Source organism: Tachyglossus aculeatus, unplaced genomic scaffold, assembly GCF_015852505.1.
Source record: "Tachyglossus aculeatus isolate mTacAcu1 unplaced genomic scaffold, mTacAcu1.pri SUPER_34, whole genome shotgun sequence".
In the NCBI taxonomy this organism is placed as follows: domain Eukaryota; kingdom Metazoa; phylum Chordata; class Mammalia; order Monotremata; family Tachyglossidae; genus Tachyglossus; species Tachyglossus aculeatus.
Window position 1 is genome coordinate 2917255 of NW_024044839.1, and position 21848 is coordinate 2939102.

The window sequence follows — 21848 nt, forward strand, 5'->3', positions numbered from 1 at the left end:
TGAGGGAGAATTAAAAAAATAGTCATCTGTCCTTCAGCCTCCTAAGTCACCCTGGGATGGTAAGAGCGATTCTGATCAGCAACACACGGGCGTCACGGGACACTTGAGAAAGAGCCGTTGCTTGACCGACGCAGGTCTGCAGGCAACCATGCAGGTGGGGGCGGGGGGGTGGGTGGGCAGCAGGCCGAACGAGCCCCCACCCCCCCGAGAAACATGCAAGCACAAAATCCACCTTAGGGAAACCCAAGGAGCTTGGATGAGACACAGTGCTGAAGAGCCCCAGCCCCAGTTTCACAACACACCTCTCGGCGTCTGCCTCCGACCCTTGGGGAAAACATGGCCAACCGGCTCTCACGGACCGAGCAGGCCCGGGTGTATGCGTGTGGACTCGGGCGTCCACACGCACACAGACACACACACACGCAGCGTCAGTCATGAGATGAACCTGCGTTTGAGGAGACGGGCACCTCCCCGTTTGGAAACAGAACAGCGAGACGCCCAGTGCCTGCTGCCGCAGAGCCCGGCGAATCTCTCGCCGCAAACACGCTACGCTCCCTTTGAGAGCACGGTGGGGCCCTGAGCACCACCTGACCTCTGTGGACCGAGAGCTCGGTCGAAGGCGGGGGTCGACCTACCCCTAAGCAGGGGAGGGGGCGGTGGAAATGGCCCAGCACCCACTTCCCTCCTCCCCTCCGGGGCAGTCGAAGAGGAAGGGTCCCCACGAGGCCGCTCTTCTCTTCTCAAAAACTTATTCGACGGCCTCCACCCGAGAGAGGTTGACGCCTCCGGGGTCACGCTGCATCGTGGGGAGGGGGCTGCCTTCAGCAGCTCCAACGGTCTCCCGTCAGGGTCCCCGATTTCCGGAGCCTCTCTCGGGCCCGCCACCGCCGGGTGTGGGTGGACTGGGGGGAAGGAGGTGAGATCACAGCGATAATCTAGTCGGGAGGGGTTTTCCTCGGATGGCTAACCAGAGGCCGGGGCTCTGGCTTTGGGACCCGCCAGGACAGTCCGGGAGGCCCAGGGCACCTTTCCGGCCTGCCGAGTCAAGGTTGAGGAAGGGAATGGGGTGGTTCGGGGGAGGGGTGCCCCTCAGGCCCGTGGACCGCTGTGGGGTTGGGGGGGGCTCCCCAGCCCCTCGGCCTGAGGGAAGAAAATGGCTGAGAGCAGGGGCCGGCCCAGGAGGGCGGGGGCGGCCGGCCCAGGACGGGGTGGGCCGGCGAGGTCCGCCCCTCTCCCGTCCCCCTTCACCGGGGGAGCCAGGGACGGCAGGCACTTCACCACTCCCAAGAGAATTCGCTTTTCGTACAAAAACCCCAATTCTCCGTGGCGAGGCGCCCCGGCCCGTAACGAACTGCATAAAAGACATTTAGTATATCAATATAGAGCTCTGTCTTTCTTAAAAAGGTCGCAAATGAAGACAAACTGTGTGTTGCTCCAGACGTCGCACCAGCCCAAAGGCACTCAGGCTTCAAACCAAGTTGGCAAATACAGAAAATTGGACCGGTCGTGAGATTGCCCCCCCCGCCCTCCCCCCTGGCTCCCTCCCCCGCCCCCCGCCAAAGCAACAAAACGAAAAGAAACCAAGTCTCACCCCAAAAGACCCCTCCCCGGCTCCAACCCTCCCCCCCCCCCGCCGCCCCCCAGCCAGGTCTCCCCACCTACTTTCGCACGGGTCAAAAGTCAGGTGGAGGCCCGCCTTGGCCGTAGCCCGGGGTTTGCCTGAGAGATTAAGTCCGAGGCTCCCGGAGAGATGCGCGGTTCCCTTTGGGGACGGACGAGACGAGCGCGATCGGCGGCGGTGGGGGCGGGGAGGGGTCACAAACAGGGAGAAGATCGGTGCCCCCGATTCATTCCTGGGGAAGGGCGAGAGGGAGAAGAGAGCGACGGGTCAGGGCCGGGGGGCTCCGAGCGGGGCGCGGCGAGGAGGACCAGTTAGTTGATCTGGCGGCAGGCCTCGAACGTCCATTTGGTGGCACCCCCGTAGATGTCGATGTTGGTCTCGGCCCAGGCGATGACGTTGCCGGCCAGGGCCTTGGTGCTGCACGTGGCCAGGTTGTAGATCTCCCCCGGGGTCAGCTTCCGGTCCCACACGTTGAAGTGGGCCAGCTCGCCCACGAAGGCCTGCGTGGCGTCGAATCCCCCGCCCAGCGTGTCCTGCCGGAGAGAGCCGGAGCGCAGGGTCGTCATCTCCGCTGGCATGGCCCCGACCGCCCGGGGCGCGCCCCTCCGAGCTCACCGGGTCCTCGCGGGCAGGGAACGAGCCCGCTCCTCCCGGTGGATCGGGCTCGCCCGGGCGCCTAGCACAGTGCTCCGCACGGTGGGGGGCAGGGAACGAGCCCGCTCATCCCGTTGGATCGGACTCGCCCGAGCGCTTATGATAATAATTGTGGTGCTTGTTCAGCGCTCGCTATACGCCGGGCACCGTACTACGCGATGGGGTGGATTCCGGCAGATCGGATTGGACCCAGTCCCCGTCCCACGTGGGGCTCACCGTCTCCATCCCCATTTTACAGATGAGGGAACCGAGGCCCCGAGAATGGACTCCAAGGCCCCCCACGCTCGATCCACTAGGCCGTGCCGGTTGGGGGAAGCAATTAAGCCAGGAAGGGAGCCGCGTGCGGGTGCGTGGGCGTGCGTTTGATCCGCCCGGGTCCACGCGTTTCTCGGCCTGTGTGTCATTCTCTCCCAAGCGCTTAGTCCAGTGCTCTGCACCCAATAAGCTCTCAATGGACACCACCGCTTGACTGATTGTGTGCGTGTATGTGTGTGTATACACGCGTGACCCCGCCAACGGTCTCTCCCCTACCTCTACCTGGTTCCCCCCCTTCCCAACCAGGGTCTGCCCAAGGGGGCGGGGGCAGATCTCAGATAAGCAGTGTGGCTCACTGGAAAGAGCCCGGGCTTTGGAGTCAGAGGTCACGGGTTCAAACCCAGCTGTGTGACTTTGGGCAAGTCACTGCACTTCTCTGGGCCTCAGTGACCTCATCTGGAAAATGGGGATTAAGACTGTGATCCCCCCCGTGGGACAACCTCATCACGTTGTAACCTCCCCAGCGCTTAGAACAGTGCTTTGCACATAGTAAGCGCTTAATAAATGCCATTATTATTATTATCTCAGACCCCCTCGGGGTCTCCGGGACCCCCGCGGCCGCCTCTCTCCCTGCCTTGAGGCTGGTCAGCCTTGTCGGTGGCTCTGCCCCGCTGGCGGTCTCGGCCTTGGCCTCTGTGTGTGTACGTGTGTCTGTGTCTCACACCCTCTCCCTTCTGTCCCAAGCCCCCAGCTGGAGCCTGGCATCAGACAACCCGGTGGGGTTGGGACCCTCTGTCACCCCCCACCCACCCTCCGGCCCCCGTACCTGCTCCTGGCCCAGCACCAGCACGCCCTGGGGCTTGATGGGGTGATAGGGGGCCAGGTTCTCCCCGTTACCGCCCTGGGTGCCGTCCTGATAGGCCTCCCACACGCCGTCCCGAGTGGTCCAGGTGATGCAGATGTGATGCCACTTGCCGTCGTTGATCACAAAGGGCAGCTTGGCCACCTGGGGAAGGAGCCGCCCAGAATCAACCGATCGATGGCATTTATTGAGCGCTCCCCACGTGGACCGAGCGGTCGGGAGAGTCCCATGCCAGCAGAGTGAGCAGGCGGGCCCGCCCCCCTGTCCACAACGAGCCCCCAGTCTGGAGGAATGACCGGAATCATCTGTGGAGGGTCCTACCGGCCGGCTAGCTGGTAACCATGACTGCCTGCGCTGTGAAGCTGGGGTTTATTTGTGCATATTTATTCTATTTATTTTATTTTGTTAATATGTTTTGTTCTCTGTCTCCCCTTTCTAGACCGTGAGCCCACTGTTGGGTAGGGACCGTCTCAATATGTTGCCAATTTGGACTTCCCAAGCGCTCAGTACAGTGCTCTGCACACAGTAAGCGCTCAATAAATACGATTGAATGAATGAATGATGATTTGACTGCCCAAACCTGAGGGCTTGGAACAGTGCTCTGCGCACAGCAGCTGCTGTCTGAGGGGCTGCCCCCAGTTGAGAGAGAGAGAGAGAGAGAGAGAGAGTGTGTGTGTAAGCTCCTTGTGGACAGAGGATGTGTCTGTTATATTGTTCTATTGGACTCTCCCAAGCGCTTAGTACAGTGCTCCACCCTCAGTACGCTCCATAAAACCGATGGATCATTTATATTATCCGTCTCCCCCCAATCAGACACTGTCATTCCTCTAGACTCCTGTTGTATTCTCTTCTCCCAAGCGCTTCGTACAGTGCTCAGCACACAGTAGGCGTTCAATACATCCCACCGATCGATTAGTGCTCGGTTAGATCTCTAGCCTAATCGATTAGATTAATCAATTAGATCGATTAGATAATGCCCACAGCTTATTGTGGGCAGGGGTCGGGCCTATCAACTCTCTTGTTTCGTACACTCCCGAGCGCTCAGTCCGGTCTCTGCACACAGGAAGAGCCGAATAAATAGTGCCGATTGGCTGGTTGATCCCCGGCCGATACCCCCTGCAGATCGTGCGGCGACCCAGACTGGGCACCCTCCGTCCAGGCTTTGGGGTTGGGGGGTGGGGGGCCCGTGAAATCGAGCCCCTGATGATCCTGGGGTGCGGCCCGTTTCCTTCCACAGCCCCAAACTACCGTGTGCGTGCGCGTCCTCCCTGCGTTTTTGGGAAGAAGGGATTAGTTTCCCCCCACCATGGTAGATGGGGAAACTGAGGCTCACTGAGAGGGCAAGAGGTTTGCTTAGGGCCACCCGTCCGGGAGGAAGCCGGGATCCAGCCATATGCCTCCTAACCCTCGGGCTCTGACCGCTTGGCGACCCGCCACCGCCTCTGCGATTGGGAAGGGAGGAGGGTTCCGAGTCAACTCCACAAGCCCTGGGTTTGGTTCATTCATTCATTCATTCAATCGTATTTATTGAGCACTTACTGTGTGCGGAGCACTGGACTAAGCGCTTGGGAATACAAGTTGGCAACATAGAGACGGTCCCTACCCAACAGCGGGCTCACAGTCTAGAAGGGGGAGACAGGCAACAAAACAAAACATATTAACAAAATAAATATGTCCAAGTAAAATAGAGTAATAAATCTGTACAAACATATATACAGGTGCTGGGGGGATGGGGAGGGGGAAGATGGGGGGGAAGGACGGGGCTTAGTTCATTCAATCGTATTTATTGAGCGCTTACTGTGTGCAGAGCACTGTACTAAGCGCTTGGGAAGTACAAGTTGGCGACATATAGAGAAAGTCCCTACCCAACAGCGGGCTCACAGTCTAGAAGGGGGAGACGGACAACAAAACAAAACCTGTGGACAGGTGTCAAGTCATCACAATAAAGAGAAGTAAAGCTAGATGGAAATCTGGCATGGGGGGCCAGCAGGTGAATGACCCCAGCTGGCCTGGCAGCGACCCCAGCGAGGCCCAGTCTTGGGTTCGAGACCCATATGGAAGGCTAGTCCGTAAGCTCCTTGAGGGCAGGGATCACATCTACATCCTCCCTAACTCTCTCCCAGCGGCCCAGTTGAGGGCTCTGCCCGTGGCAGACCGTCAGCTCTTTGAGGGCAGGGGTGGCACCTCCATTGTGCAGCGCTTTGCCCAAGGTGAGCGCTCCGTACTACTACTGAAGCGACCGATCGACTGACCCTCCTCCGTGACACCCAACTGCCCCATCCCACCCCTGCGTCAGTGCTGATTCGTTCAGTCCTGTTTCTTGAGCACTTACTGTGTACAGAGCACTGCACTAAGCGCTTGGGAGAGTCCAATAGAATAGGAAGCGAGTCCAAGAAGCCTTCCCCAAATAATCCCTCCTCTCCTGTTCTCCCACTCCCTTCTGAATCACCCTGACTTGCTCCTTTCATTCATCCTCCCTCCCATCCCCACGGCACATATGTATACATCTGTCATTTATTTATTTATATCTATATATTAACGTCTGTCTCCCCCTCTACACTGTGAGCTCGTTGTGGGCAGGGAATGTGTCTGTTTGCTGTAATATCGTTCTCTCCTAAGTGCTTAGTACAGTAATAATGATAGCATTTATTAAGCACTTACTAAAATAATAATAATAATAATTATGGTATTAAGCGTTTACTATGTGCAAAGCACTGTTCTAAGCGCTGGGGAGGTTAACAAGGTGATCAGGTTGTCCCACGGGGGGCTCCCAGACTTCATCCCCATCTTACAGATGAGGGAACCGAGGCCCAGAGAAGCGAAGTGACTTGCCCAAAGTCGCCCAGCCGACAAGTGGCGGTGCCGGGATTTGAACCCACGACCTCTGACTCCAAAGCCCGGGCTCTTTCCACCGAGCCACGCTGCTTCTCCGGTACAGTACTCTGCACACAGTGAGCGCTCATTAAATGACCGAATGAAACAGTAAACGGGCACAAGTCCCCGGCCACACCGAGCTGACAGTCTGGTTGAGCGCTTCCTATGGGCACAGCGCTGGACTTGTACTTCTCAAGCGCTTAGTACAGTGCTCTGCACATAGTAAGCGCTCAATAAATACGATTGAAGGAATGAATGACTAAGCGCCTGGAATAAACAGACGCATTCCCTGCCCACAACGAGCTGACGCTCTTGTTGAGCGCTTCCTGTGCGCAACAGCACTGGACTAGGCGCCTGGGAGAGTCCAAAAGACAAATTCCCTGCCCACGAGCCGACCCGTCTAGAGGAGGAGGGAGAGAGGGACGAATAGTAGCGAGGCTCAATGGAAAGAGCCCGGGCTTTGGAGTCAGAGGTCAGGGGTTCAAATCCCGGCTCCGCCACTTGTCAGCTGGGTGACTTTGGGCAAGTCACTTCACTTCTCTGGTCCTCATTACCTCATCTGTAAAATGGGGATTAAGACTGTGAGCCCCTTGGGACAACCTGATCATCTTGTAACCTCCTCAGCGCTTCGAACAGTGCTTTGTACATAGTAAGCGCTGAATAAATGCCATTATTTATTTTATTTTTAGTAATAAATAAATAACGGATAGGGACTCCAGGCTCCCTCTCCTTGAGGTTGGGGTGGGGGGCGCGGAGACGGGGCGGTACCTTGTCGTTGATGAGGATCTCCATCGGGTTGTTGCCCCACTCGATGAGGACGAGCTCGTTGGCCTGCCCGGGCACGGCGTAGGAGAAGGGGGTCCCGACGCCCGGCGAGGCGTTGGATTTGAGCCACATGCACACGGTGAAGGCGTACATCTCCGGCAGGCTCTTCTTCACCTTGGCGTACATGTAGTTTGTCCGCAGAGGGAACGTCAGCTGGAACTTGTCCCCCGGGCGGTTGTCCTTCTGACCTGCGGGGAGGGGAGGGCCGCCCGCGGCCACGTTATTTCCCTGGCGCGGCCTCCGCGCGTTCGGTTGATCGTATTTATTGAGCGCCTGCTGGGGCACGCGTCCGCTCGTTCGGTCGGTCGGATTTATCGAGCGCCTGCTGGGTGCAGAGCGCTGGACTGAGGCTTGGGAGAGGGCAGTTTGGTAAGCGCTCTCATCTGTACAGTGGGGATTAAGAGCGTGAGCCCCATGTTATAACTCCTATCTACCCCCGTACTTAGAACGGTGCTTGGCACACACAGTAAGTGCTCGACAAGTTATATCTACTCTATTTATTTATTTATTTTACTCTATCTATTTATTTATTTTACTCCATTCATTTACTTCACTCTATTTTACACTGTTTTATTTGTACATATTTATTCTATTTATTTTATTTTGTTAATGTGCTTTTTTTGGTTGTCTGTCTCCCCCTTCTAGACTGTGAGCCCACCGTTGGGTAGGGACCATCTCTAGATGTTGCCAACTTGGACTTCCCAAGCGCTCAGTCCAGTGCTGTGCACACAGGAAGCGCTCAATAAATACATTTAAATGAATGAATGAATGAATGAACGGTGCTTGGCACGTAGTAAGTGCTCAACAAGTTATATCTACTCTATTTTACGCTATGTATTTTACTCTATTTTATTTGTACATATTTATTCTATTTATTTTATTTTTGTTAATGTGTTTTGTCTTGTTGTCCGTCTCCCCACTTCTAGACTGTGAGCCCACCGTTGGGTAGGGACTGTCTCTAGATGTTGCCAACTTGTACTTCCCAAGATCTTAGTCCAGTGCTCTGCATCATCATCAATCGTAGTTATTGAGTGCTTACTGTATGCAGAGCACTGTACTAAGCACTTGGGAAGTACAAGTTGGTAACTTACAGAGACGGTCCCTACCCAACAGTGGGCACACAGTAAGCCCTAAATAAATACATTTAAATGAATGAATGAATGAATGAACGGTGCTTGGCACGTAGTAAGTGCTCAACAAGTTATATCTACTCTATTTTACGCTATGTATTTTACTCTATTTTATTTGTACATATTTATTCTGTTTATTTTATTTTGTTAATATGCTTTTTTTGGTTGTCCGTCTCCCCCTTCTAGACTGTGAGCCCGCTGTTGGGTAGGGACCGTCTCTATATGTTGCCAACTTGGACTTCCCAAGCGCTTAGTACAGTGCTCTGCACACAGTAAGTGCTCAATACGATTGATTGAATGAATGAATGAATGAACAGTGCTTGGCACATAGTAAGTGCTCAACAAGTTCTATCTACTCTGTTTACTTATTTTACTCTATTTATGTATTTTACTCTATTTTATTTGTACATATTTATTCTATTTATTTTATTAATATGTTTTGTCTTGTTGTCTGTCTCCCCACTTCTAGACTGTGAGCCCACCGTTGGGTAGGGACCATCTCTAGATGTTGCCAACTTGGACTTCCCAAGCGCTTAGTACAGTGCTCTGCACACAGTAAGTGCTCAATAAATATGATTGAATGAATGAATGGTGCTTGGAACATAGTAAGTGCTCAACAAGTTATATCTATTCTATTTATTTTACTCTATTTATTTTACTCTATTTTATTTGTACATATTTATTCTATTTATTTTATTTTGTTAATATGTTTTGTGTTGTCTGTCTCCCCACTTCTAGACTGTGAGCCCACTGTTGGGTAGGGACCGTCTCTAGATGTTGCCAACTTGTATTTCCCAAGCGCTTAGTACAATGCTGTGCACACAGTAAGCGCTCAATAAATATGATTGAATGAATGAATGAATGAACAAGTACCATTATGAGCATGGTTATTAATAATAATAATAATGTTGGCATTTATTAAGCACTTACTATGTGCAAAGCACTGTTCTAAGCGCTGGATTATTATTAGGCATAATAATGATGGTATTCATTAAGCACTTACTATGTGCCAGGCACCATCCTAAGCGCTGGGGTGGATACAAACAAATCTCTGCCCCACGTGGGGCTCACGGTCTCAATCCCCATTTTACAGGTGAGGTAACCGAGGCCCAGAGGAGTGAAGTGACTTACCCCGGGTCGCACAGCAGACACGTAGTGGAGCCGGGATTAGAACTCAGGATTTTCCCACTTCCAGGCCCGCCTCTACCCCCTACACCATGCTGCTTCTTGCTACGTGCCAGGCACTGTACTAAGCGCCGGGGTAGGTATGAGCTAATAATAATAATAGAAGCAGCGTGGCTCAGTGGAAAGAGCCCGGGCTTTGGAGTCAGAGGTCAGGGGTTCAAATCCCGGCTCCGCCAATTGTCAGCTGTGTGACTTTGGGCAAGTCACTTCACTTCTCTGGGCCTCAGTTCCCTCATCTGGAAAATGGGGATTAAGACTGTGAGCCCCCCGTGGGACAACCTGATCACCTTGTAATCTCCCCAGCGCTTTAGAACAGTGCTTTGCACATAGTAAGCGCTTAATAAATGCCATCATTATTATTATTATTATTATTATTATTATTAACAATAATAATAGTGCTTACTATGTGCAAAGCACTGTTCTAAACGCTGGGGGGGGGGATACAATCAGGTTGGAGATGGGTCCGTTTCCCACATGGGGCTCTCACACCCTTGATCTCCCCAGTGGACAGAGGAGAGGCCCAGAGAAGTGAAGTGACTTGCCCGAGGTCACACAGCGGACGCGAAGCAGCGTGGCTCAGTGGAAAGAGCCCGGGCTTTGGAGTCAGAGGTCAGGGGTTCAAATCCCGGCTCCGCCAATTGTCAGCTGGGTGACTTTGGGCAAGTTACTTCATTTCTCTGGGCCTCAGTTCCCTCATCTGTAAAATGGGGATTAAAACCGTGAGCCCCCCGTGGGGCAACCCAATCACCTGGTAACCTCCCCAGCGCTTTAGAACAGTGCTTTGCACATAGTAAGCGCTTAATAAAGGCCATTATTATTATTATTATTATTATTATTATGAGGGGCGGAGCCAGGATGAGAACCCAGGTCCTTCCGACTCCCGGGACCAGGCAGGTGTTCAGAGCAGTGCTGGGCACCTAGCAAGTACGTCACGAGATTGTCTTCTTGTTATTGCGTGGGTGGCGGGGGTGGGAGGGGGATGTAGTCACCTTGTGCCCACCAGGAAACACCGAAGCACCAGGCCCGTTCTCCCCCCGCGGGCCAACCGTGGTGCCCACACTAGGCATAATGCTAGCACAGTGCTTGGCACATAGTAAGCGCTTAACAAATGCCATCAACATCATCATCATCATCATGGCATAACAGCCAGAGCTCGGGCCCGGGAGTCAGAAGATCATGGGTTCTAATCCCGGCTCCGCCAGGCGTCTGCCGTGCGACCTCGGGCAAGTCGCTTCACTTCTCTGGGCCTCGGTTCCCTCTTCTGGAAAACGGGGATTGAGACCGTGAGCCCCACGTGGGCCCGGGACTGTGTCCAACTCGGCTTGCTTGTATCCACCCCGGCGCTTACTACAGTGCCCGGCATATAGTGAGCACTTCCCAAAAGCCATAATTAGGACTATTACGAGGCTGGCAGTTGGGGAGGGGTTTGAGTGGGCAAGCACAGGAAGCTGTGCGGAGCCCGAGGGGCACAGCGACCACACTACCTGCGCCCCGCATGGCCCGGCCCTCGGGGATCTGGGTTCAAATCCCGGCTCCACCCCCTGCCTGCCGGGTGGGCCCCGGGTGGGTCTCGGCCCTGCCCTGAGCCGCACTCTCCTCCTCCATAAAACGGGGAGGCGGGCACCCCGTCTGACCCGGCCAAGGCCCGGATCTACCCTGGGCGCTCAATACGGTGCTCGGTAGTGTTTCCCACCCCTCTCCCCCTCCGTCCTCTCCATCCCCCACCCCGTGCAACGAAGGACATTCGTTTGTTCATTCATTCAATCGTATTTATTGAGCGCTTACTGTCTGCACAGCACTGTACTAAGCGCTTGGGGAGTACAGGTCGGCAACATATGGAGACGGTCCCTACCCAACAACGGGCTCACAGTCTAGAAGGGGGAGACAGACAATAAAACAAAACATGTGGACGGGTGGCGAGTCTTCAAAATAAATAGAAATAAAGCTAGATGCACATCATTAACAACCCCTAACACCTAGTGGTGAAAACGAGTTTGGGAACGGAGCCTCTGTGCAAATCACGGGAAACCCACCCTGGGAATTTTCAGTCAGTCACCTGAAGGTAAAGGGCAGAGATTTCCCCCGTCCCAGTCACCTTTTATTGGTGACTTCTAGACTGTGAGCCCGCTGTCGGGTAGGGACCGTCCCTCTATGTTGCCAACTTGGACTTCCCAAGCGCTTAGTCCAGTGCTCTGCACACAGTAAGCGCTCAATAAATACGATCGAATGAATGAATTGGTGGGTAGGGACCGTCTCTAGATGTTGCCAGCTTGGACTTCCCAAGCGCTTAGTACAGTGCTCTGCACACAGTAAGCGCTCAATAAATATGATTGATTGATTGATTGATTGATTGAAAGGACATGAGCAAGGCCATGCGGCCTGGCCAGGCCCCCTCCCCTCCTCCCTTCCCTGCGCCCCCTCCCCTGTCCCCGCAAGCTCTGCTGGCAAGGATTTATTTCCTCGGTTGCATAACAACTGTTTAGCTGGCACTCTGCGGACCCACGCACACAGACCCACCCCTACACACAGACACCCCCCCTTCTCTCTCACACACACACACACACACACACACACACACACACACACACACAGAGCCACACGCAGAGCCAGACACACACTGTCTCTGCGCACTCTTCGCCCCCCTGCCTGTTTCTCCCGGGGGTCTCGGGGGTCCCGTCAATCAATCATATTTATTGAGCGCTTACTGCGTGCAGAGCACTGTCCTGGCTGTCTGACCCCAGGCCCCCCCTTCCCGTCCCCCCTCGAACGTGCAGCCCCTCGGGTAGATTGCTCAGGAGGGTGAGGAGGTCCCCGGAGTAGGCCGGACCCGCGCCCCCGGTGCCCCCCGTGCCCCCCGCTGACCTTTCTCCAGGTCACTGATGCGCTGGTGCAGGGAGGTGAGGGCACTGTCAATGTTGAGGCGCTGGTCCGTGCGGTTGCCGGGGCCCGGCCGGCCCTCCTCCTCCAGGCCGCCCACCCGGGCCAGGACCTGCCGCTCCAGCTCCTCGATCTTGCTCTGCAGGGCGTCCTTCAGGCGGGCGGTCTGCCCCGACGAGTTCAGGCGGCTCGACTGCTGCGGGGGGCCGGCGGCAGGAGGACGGCTCAGACCCCCGAACCCCAACACCGGGCCCGGGCCCACCCCCTCCGCCCCCCACCCGCAGGGAAACCACCACCACCACAACCACCACCACCACCACCGCCTCCCTCCTCTCTGTTAAGCGCTTACTAGTTGCCAGGCACTGTGCTGAGCGCCGGCGGGGGGGGGGATACGAGCAAATCGGTTCTAGACTGTGAGCCCACTGTTGGGTAGGGACCGTCTCTATATGTTGCCAACTTGTACTTCCCAAGCGCTTAGTACAGTGCTCTGCACACTGTAAGCGCTCAATAAATACGACATTGAGTGGACACAACCAAGCCACGATAGTTCCCAAGCACAGATTAGGTGCCAGGCACTGCGCTAAGCGCCGGGGGGGATGCGAGCAAATCGAGTGGATACAACCAAACCACGATAGTTCTTGAGTGCAGATTAGGTGCCAGGCACTGCGCTAAGCACTGTCGGGGGGGGTGGATACGAGCAAATCGGGTTGGACACAACCAAGCCACGATAGTTCTTGAACAAAGACTAAGTGCCAGGCACTGTACTAAGCGCTGTGGGGGCAAATCGGGTGGACACAACCAAGACACGATATTTCTTGAGTACAGAGTGCCAGGCACTGCGCTAAGCGCTGGGGAGGGGAGGATTCGAGCAAAATCGGGCTGGACACAACCAAACCACGATATTTCTTGGGCACAGTCTGTGTGCCAGGCACCGTACTAAGCGCTGTGGGGGTGGATACGAGCAAATCGGGTGGACACAACCAAGCCACAATATTTTTTGGGTGCAGACTGTGCCAGGCACTGTAATAAGCTCTGTGGGGGTGGATACGAGCAAATCAGGTGGACACAACCAAGCCACAATATTTTTTGGGCTCAGACTATGTGCCAGGCACTGTAATAAGCGCTGTGGGGGTGGATACGAGCAAATCGGGTGGACACAACCAAGCCACAATATTTTTTGGGCACAGACTATGTGCCGGGCACTGTACTAAGCACTGTGGGGGTGGATACGAGCAAATCGGGTGGACACAACCAAGCCACAGTATTTCTTGAGCACAGACTATGTGCCAGGCACTGTACTGAGCGCTGCCGGGGGGGGGGGGGGGGGTGGATAGTGAACCTCCAACCCAGCCAAAATATTTCATGAGCGCTTACTGGGTGAAGAGCACCGTACTGAGCGCTTGGGAGAGGGCAGTAGACAGGATCCCTGTCTTCCCCTCCCTTTTCCTCCCCCCAGGAGCTGACAGCCTACGGAGTGCAGAGCACTGGACTAAGCGCTCAGGAGAGCGGTGGTTAGGCCCGACCAATGCCCTGGGGGACCTGCCAATCTACAGTGCGCAGAGCCATCCATCCCCCTCAGCCCTCAACCAGTCCTATTTATGGAGCGCTCCCTGTGTGCTCAGCACTGGCCTAAGCGCTCGGAATAGTCCGAGCAATCCAGGAAACAGGCTACCGTCTGCACTGCAATCAACCCATCCGGGGTATTTATTGAGCGCCTACTGGGGGCAGAACCCCGGCCAGAGCGCTTGGGTCTGGGCAGTAGCCACAATCTCTTGCCCCCCGGGGAGGTCAGAAAGCCCACGATGGGCAGAGCGCTTGGGAGAATGTGGTAGCCACAATCTCTTTCCCCCGAGGAGCTTAGCTAGCCTACGGGGGTGAAGAGCCCTGGACAGAGCGCTTAGGACAGGGCAGTAGCCACAATCCGTTGCCCCCGGGGAGCTTAGAAAGCCCACGCTGTGCAGAGCCCCGGGCAGAACGGTTGGGTCAGGGCATTAACCACAATTTCTTGCCCCCCAGGGAGGTCAGAAAGCCCACCATGTGCAGAGCGCTTGGGACAGGGCAGTAGCCACAATTTCTTGCCCCCCGGGGAGGTCAGAAAGCCAACGCTGTGCAGAGCCCCGGGCAGAGCGCTTGGGAGAATGTGGTAGCCACCATCTCTTTCCCCCGAGGAGCTTAGCTAGCCTACGGGGGTGAAGAGCCCTGGACAGAGCGCTTAGGACAGGGCAGTAGCCACAATCCCTTGCCCCCGGGGAGCTTAGAAAGCCCACGCTGTGCAGAGCCCCGGGCAGAACGGTTGGGTCAGGGCATTAACCACAATTTCTTGCCCCCCAGGGAGGTCAGAAAGCCCACCATGTGCAGAGCGCTTGGGACAGGGCAGTAGCCACAATTTCTTGCCCCCCGGGGAGGTCAGAAAGCCAACGCTGTGCAGAGCCCCGGGCAGAGCGCTTGGGAGAATGTGGTAGCCACCATCTCTTTCCCCCGAGGAGCTTAGCTAGCCTACGGGGGTGCAAAGCCCTGGACAGAGCGCTTAGGACAGAGCAGTAGCCACAATCCTTTTCCCCCGGGGAGCTTAGAAAGCCCACGATGGGCAGAGCGCTTGGGTCAGGGCAGTAGCCACAATCTCTTGCCCCCCGGGGAGGTCAGAAAGCCCACGATGGGCAGAGCGCTTGGGAGAATGTGGTAGCCACAATCTCTTTCCCCCGAGGAGCTTAGCTAGCCTACGGGGGTGCACAGCCCTGGACAGAGCGCTTAGGACAGTGCAGTAACCACAATTCCTTGCCCCCGGGGAGCTTAGAAAGCCCACGCTGTGCAGAGCCCCGGGCAGAACGGTTGGGTCAGGGCAGCAGCCGCAATTTCTTGCCCCCCGGGGAGGTCAGAAAGCCCACCATGTGCAGAGCGCTTGGGACAGGGCAGTAGCCACAATCTCTTGCCCCCCGGGGAGGTCAGAAAGCCCACCATGTGCAGAGCGCTTGGGACAGGGCAGTAGCCACAATCTCTTGCCCCCCCCCCCCCCCCGGGGAGGTCAGAAAGCCCACGCTGTGCAGAGCTCCGGGCAGAGCGTCTGGGAGAATGTGGTAGCCACAATCTCTTTCCCCCGAGGAGCTTAGCTAGCCTACGGGGGTGCAAAACCCTGGACAGAGCGCTTAGGACAGGGCAGTAGCCACAATCCCTTGCCCCCAGGGAGGTCAGAAAGCCCACCATGTGCAGAGCGCTTGGGACAGGGCAGTAGCCACAATCTCTTGCCCCCCCCCCCCCCCCCCCCCCCCGGGAGGTCAGAAAGCCCACCATGTGCAGAGCCCCGGGCAGAGCGCTTGGGAGAATCTGGTAGCCACAATCTCTTTCCCCCGAGGAGCTTAGCTAGCCTACGGGGGTACAGAGCGCTTAGGACAGTGCCGTAGCCACAATCCCTTGCCCCCGGGGATCTTAGAAAGCCCACGCTGTGCAGAGCCCCGGGCAGAACGGTTGGGTCAGGGCAGTAGCCACAATTTCTTGCCCCCCGGGGGAGGTCAGAAAGCCCACCATGTGCAGAGCGCTTGGGACAGGGCAGTAGCCACAACCTCTTGCCCCCCGGGGAGATCAGAAAGCCAACGATATGCAGAGCCCCGGGCAGAGCGCTTGGGTCAGGGCAGTAGCCACAATGTCTTGCCCCCGGGGAGGTCAGAAAGCCCACGATGTGCAGAGCCCCGATCAGAGCGCTTGGGAGGATATGGTAGCCACAATCTCTTTTCCTCGAGCAGTTTAGCTAGATTACGGGAGTGCAGAGCCCTGGACAGAGCGCTTGGGTCAGGGTAGTAGCCACAATCCCTTGCCCCCGGGGAGGTCAGAAAGCCCACGCTGTGCAGAGCCCCGGGCAGAGCGCTTGGGAGAATGTGGTAGCCACAATCTCTTTCCCCCGAGGAGCTTAGCTAGACTACGGGGGTACAGAGCGCTTAGGACAGTGCCGTAGCCACAATCCCTTGCCCCCGAGGAGCTTAGAAAGCCCACGCTGTGCAGAGCCCCGGGCAGAACGGTTGGGTCAGGGCAGTAGCCACAATTTCTTGCTCCCGGGGGAGGTCAGAAAGCCCACCATGTGCAGAGCCCCGGGCACAGCGCTTGGGTCAGGGCAGTAGCCACAATTTCTTGCCCCCCCGGGGAGGTCAGAAAGCCCACCATGTGCACAGCGCTTGGGTCAGGGCAGTAGCCGCAATCATCTCGCCCCCCGGGGAGGTCAGAAAGCCCACGCTGTGCAGAGCCCCGGGCAGAGCGCTTGGGAGAATGTGGTAGCCACGATCTCTTTCTCCAGAAGAGCTTAGCTAGCCTACGGGGGTGCAGAGCCCTGGACAGAGCGCTTGGGTCAGGGCAGTAGCCACAGTCCCTTGCCCCCGGGGAGCTTAGAAAGCCCACGCTGTGCGGAGCCGCGGGCAGAACGGTTGGGTCAGGGCGGTAGCCACAATTTCTTGCCCCCCGGGGAGGTCAGAAAGCCCACCATGTGCAGAGCGCTTGGGACAGGGCAGTAGCCACAATCTCCTGCCCCCCGGGGAGGTCAGAAAGCCCACGCTGTGCAGAGCGCTTGGGACAGGGCAGTAGCCACAATCTCCTGCCCCCCGGGGAGGTCAGAAAGCCCACGATGGGCAGAGCGCTTGGGAGAATGGGGTAGCCACAATCTCTTTCCCCCGAGGAGTTTAGCTAGCCTACGGGGGTGCACAGCCCTGGACAGAGCGCTTGGGTCAGGGCAGTAGCCACAGTCCCTTGCCCCCGGGGAGCTTAGAAAGCCCACCATGTGCAGAGCGCTTGGGACAGGGCGGTAGCCACAATCTCTTGCCCCCCGGGGAGGTCAGAAAGCCCACGATGGGCAGAGCGCTTGGGAGAATGTGGTAGCCACAATCTCTTGCCCCCCGGGGAGGTCGGAAAGCCCGCGCTGTGCAGAGCGCTGTGCGGAGCGTTGGGAACAGTATAGGATGCCGTGGAGCGGGCAGGACGGGCTCCCTGCACCAACGAGCTGGCTGACTGACCGTCCCCCGGCTGGGCAGTGTGCTGAGCGCCCGGGACGGGGCACACCCCGTGCCCTGCTCCCGCCCCGCAACGATTGCCCGTGCTAAGCGCTTCCACCGGGCGGGGCACTGTACTGAGCGCCCGGGAGAGTCCGCTGGGCTTGGGCGGACCCCCATCCCCGCACTCAAGGGGTCTGAGCGGGTTCGCCGCTCCAGCCGCCCCGAAAATGACATCGGAAGAGTAGCAATTGCCTGGACTAAGCGCTTCCTCCGGGCAGCGCGCTGTACTGAGCGCCTGGGGGAGAAAACACAGGGCGGAATAATAACAGTAATAATAATAATGATGGCATTTGTGAAGCGCTTACTACGTGCCAAGCCTTACTATGTTCTGTGCGCCGGGGAGGATACAAGGCGATCAGGTTGTCCCCCGGGGGGCTCCCAGTCTTCATCCCCGTTTTCCAGATGAGGGGACTGAGGCCCAGAGAAGGGAAGTGACTTAATAGCATTTATAAAGCGCTTACTCTGTGCCAAGCACTGTCCTAAGCGCCGGGGGGGTTCCAAGGCGATCAGGTTGTTCCCCGGGGGGGCGCCCGGTCTTCACCCCCCTTTTCCAGCCGAGGGAACTGAGGCCCAGAGAATGGAAGTGACTTAATAGCATTTATCAATCAATCGTATTTATTGAGCGCTTACTGTGTGCAGAGCACTGCGCTTACTCTGTGCCAAGCGCTGTCCTAAGCGCCGGGGGGGTTCCAAGGCGATCAGGTTATCCCCCGGGGGGCGCCCGGTCTTCGCCCCCCTTTTCCAGCCGAGGGAACTGAGGCCCAGAGAGGGGAAGCGACGGGGCCAAGGTCACCCAGCAGCCAAGCGGCCGAGCCGGGATTGGAACCCACGACCCGTGAGTGCCCAGCCCGGGCTCCCGAGGTTTCTCCAGTGAGGCATATGGGGAGAGGGGGTGCCCACCCCCCGGGGGGGCCTGGCGGCAGGGGTGGGGTGGGGGGTCCCCCAGGGGTCAGGGGTCAGGAGGTACCTCGAGGCTCTCCAGCCTGGTCTTGAGCGACTGCAGGGTCTGTGCCAGCCGGGCCAGGGCGTCGGCGTCGGCGTCGGGGTTGTGGGGGTCCCCCGGGGGTCGGCGGCTGGGGTCCGGGGCCCCGGGGGGGCGGCCCTGGCCCTGGCCCTGGCCCTGGCCCTGGCAGCGGGCCAGCTGGTCGCTGAGCCGGCGGATGGCGGCCCGCTGCCCCGAGATGGTCTCCTGCTGCTCCGACACCGTCCCCCGCAGCTGCGCCACCAGCGCGCGGAGCCCCTCCGCCGACCAGCCGCCCCCCGAGGAGGAGGAGGACGAGGACCCCCCGGAGGAGGAGGGGGACCCCCCGGGCCCCCCGGCGCAGACGTCGGTGTCGAGGGGCACCGAGGTGCAGACGAAGCGGGTGGGCCCCGGGCCCTGGGCCCGGCCCCCCCCGAGCAGCAGCAGCAGCAGCCCCGGTAGCAGCAGCAGCAGCAGGCACCACCGCACCCCCCCGAGCCCCTCCGAACCCCTCCGAGCCCACCCGGCCATACCCGCCCTGCCCGCGCCCCCCGACTGCCCAGCCCGCTCCCGGGCCCTGCCCGCTTTATAGCCCGACGGGACGGGCAGGGCCGGGCCGGGGGAGGGGCCTGGGGCCGGGGGAGGGGTCTGCGGCCGGGGGAGGGAGGGGCCGGAGGAGGGGGTCCCTCCCCTCCCCTCCCCGCCCCGCCCGGCACGTCCTGACGGCCCGGAATCCCGCTTGAATGGGGCTCCCCCCGGCCCCGCCCCCGGCCTCAGTTTCCTCTCCCTCTTCCCGCCGGCTCAAAGTGGTCCCCCTCCCACCGCCCGGGACCCCCGACACGAACCGTGGGGCTGACGGCCAGCGCCCCCCAACATCCCCCAACATTCTCCCAGCGTCCCCCAACGTTCCCCCAACGGCTCCCAGCATCCCCCCAGTGCCCCCCAACATCCCCCAACATCCTCCCAGCGCCCCCCAACATTCCCCCGACGGCCCCCAGCATCCCCCCAGCGCCCCCCAACATCCTCCCAGCGCCCCCCAGCATTCCCCCAACGGCCCCCAACATCCCCCAACGTCCTCCAACATCCCCCAACATCCCCCCAGCGCCTCCCAACATCCCCTCGGCACCCCCAACATCCTCCCAGCGCCCCCCAACTTTCCCCCAACAGCCCCCAACATCCCCCAATGGCCCCCAACGTCTCCCAACGTCCTCCAACATCCCCCCAACGCCCCCCAAAATCCCCCCAACATTCCCCACATGGGCCAGGGGCGGGCAGGGGCAGCAGGAGGGGGCCCCCCACCCTCCACTGCCTTTCCGTCTCCTGCACTTCTCCAGGCCTCGGCCTTCCCCGGGGACCCCCCTCCCCTCCTCCCCGGGGACCCCATCCCCCCCACCCCCACGCCTCGGAGAACAGGTGGCAAAGGAGCAGGGCATCAAGGGGTGCGGGCCCTTTCCCGGCTGCGGTGGGAAAGGTGACGCTGGACCACAGGGGAAAGAGGGCGACCGGGCAGGGAACGGATGTACCAATGCTGTGGCATCATCACCATCATCATCGTCATCAATAGTATGTCCTGAGAGCCGACTGTGTGCAGAACACTGGACCGAGCGCCCGGGAGAATCCCACTGGGCAGAGTCGGTAGGCGCGTTCCCTGCCCTCGACGAGCTGACCGTCTAGAGAGGGAGGCGGACATTATACTCTAAATAATGGATAGGCCATAATTTATAGATCCGGACATAAGTGGGGTGAACAGCAGATGCCCAAAGGGCACAGATCCCAGGGCAGAGATGATGCAAAAGGGGAGAGGGAGACCTGGGGGGAAAAGAGGGCTTATTCGGGGAAGGCCATGGTGAATGCTGCTGGACTCTCTCGAGCCCTTAGTGCAGTGCTCCGCACACAGGGAGCGCTCAATAAATACCACCATTGATGATGATGGTGTAAGCTCATTTTGGTCAGGGAACATTTCTGCTAATTCTGTTGTCCTCTCTCGAGCCCTTAATACAGTGCTCTGCACACAGGGAGCGCTCAACAAATACCACCATTGACGATGACGGTGTAAGCTCATTTTGGTCGGGGAACATTTCTGCTAATTCTGTTGTCCCCTCCCAAGCGCTTAGTGCTCTGCTCTGCACATGGTAAGCACTCAATAAATACCATCGACTGATGGATCGATTGATGTAACCTCGTTGTGGGAGGGGAATGTGTCTACCCACTCATATATTGCGCTCTCTCAAGCGCTTAGTACAGTGCGGCGCTCACAGGAAGCGCTCAATACAACCCATCCCGCACGCTTTGTCAGCCCTTCTAGTGCCAGCCTTCTCACTGTCCCGCCATCTCATCCACGGTGCCCTCGACCTCTCACCCACGTCCCGCCTCCGGCCCTGAAAGCCCTCCCTCCCCAAATTCATTCATTCATTCATTCAATCGTATTTATTGAGCGCTTACTGTGTGCAGAGCACTGTACTAAGCGCTTGGGAAGTACAAGTTGGCAACATATAGAGCCGTTCCCTGCCCAATAGTGGGCTCACAGTCTGACTCTCTCCCTTTTCAAAGCCTTACCGAAGGCCCACCTCCTCCAAGAGGCCTTCCCTGACTGCGCCCCACTTTTCCTCAATCTCCCCCTCCCTTCTGGGTCGCCCTGACTCGCTCCCTTTATTCGTCCGCCCTCCCAACCCCACAGCAGCTACATCCAGATCTGTCATTCCTTTATTCCTATTAACGTCCGCCTCCCCCTCTAGACTGTAAGCTTGTGGCGGGCAGGGGATGTCTATTATATATTGTTTGCTCCCAAGCGCTCAGTCCAGTGCTGTGCACACGGTAAGCGCGCAGTAAGTGCCATTGATGATGATGATGATAATGATGATGACGATATTCCCTTTCGTTTTCCTCTCAGCATCCGAGGAGTCCCAGGCTACTCCTCATCTCCCTTTCCTGGATCGGGAAAAAGTGGAATTTTTGTTTTTTAAAAAACCTGCCCCCTCGTGGCCAGAAGGCGTCTCTGCGACTCCCTGCCTGGTGCCCCTTAACCCCGGGGGGGTTTTGGGGTCAATAATAATAATAATAATGGTATTTGTTAAGCGCTTACTATGTGCAAAGCACTGTTCTAAGCGCTGGGTCCATCCATCAGAGGTTCTCATTAAGAGCTTAATGAGCGCAGAGCACTGTTCTAAGCGCTCGGGAGAGCACTCGAAAACAGAGTAAGGTAGACACGATCCCGGCCCATGACTCTCCTCATCCTACTCCTCATCCTCATCATCAGCGTGGCTCGGTGGAAAGAGCCCGAGCTTTGGAGTCAGAGGTCATGGATTCAAATTCCGGCTCCGCCGACTGTCAGCCGTGTGACTTTGGGCAAGTTGCTTCACTTCTCTGGGCCTCAGTGACTTCATCTGTAAAATGGGGATAAAGACCAGGAGCCCCCCCTCCGTGGGACAACCGGGTCACCTTGTAACCTCCCCAGCGCTTAGAACAGTGCTTTGCACATTGTAAGCACTTAAATGCCGTCTTTATTATCATTCTTATCGTTGGTGGAATTTGTTAATAGTTTCTTCATTCGGTCGTAGTTATTGAGCGCTCACTT

The 21848-nt window shown here is 57.6% G+C and overlaps 1 protein-coding gene across 1 annotated transcript; it reads right to left on the minus strand.

The window, feature by feature from the left end:
* Positions 1 to 1627: 1627 nt before the first annotated feature.
* On the minus strand, positions 1628 to 18805 carry NPTX1 (neuronal pentraxin 1). Its single transcript, XM_038741923.1, has 5 exons — positions 18281 to 18805; positions 12269 to 12479; positions 7035 to 7279; positions 3357 to 3536; positions 1628 to 2154 (listed from the first exon to the last, which is right to left on the minus strand). Exons 1-5 carry the CDS (start codon positions 18803 to 18805, stop codon positions 1933 to 1935), a joined length of 1383 nt encoding a protein of 460 aa, XP_038597851.1. The 3' UTR covers positions 1628 to 1932.
* Between the last annotated feature and the right edge of the window lie 3043 nt (positions 18806 to 21848).

What these genes read in the sequence shown, in the direction of transcription:
- NPTX1 (XM_038741923.1), bottom strand. Translation starts at nt 18,805, where the DNA reads ATGGCCGGGTGGGCTCGGAGGGGTTCGGAGGGGCTCGGGGGGGTGCGG. An exon ending in CCAGGCTGGAGAGCCTCGAG is followed by an intron (nt 12,480 to 18,280) that starts GTACCTCCTGAC and finishes GGCCCCCCGCAG; the next exon opens with CAGTCGAGCCGCCTGAACTC. An exon ending in TGGTGCTGGGCCAGGAGCAG is followed by an intron (nt 2,155 to 3,356) that starts GTACGGGGGCCG and finishes TCTCTCCGGCAG; the next exon opens with GACACGCTGGGCGGGGGATT.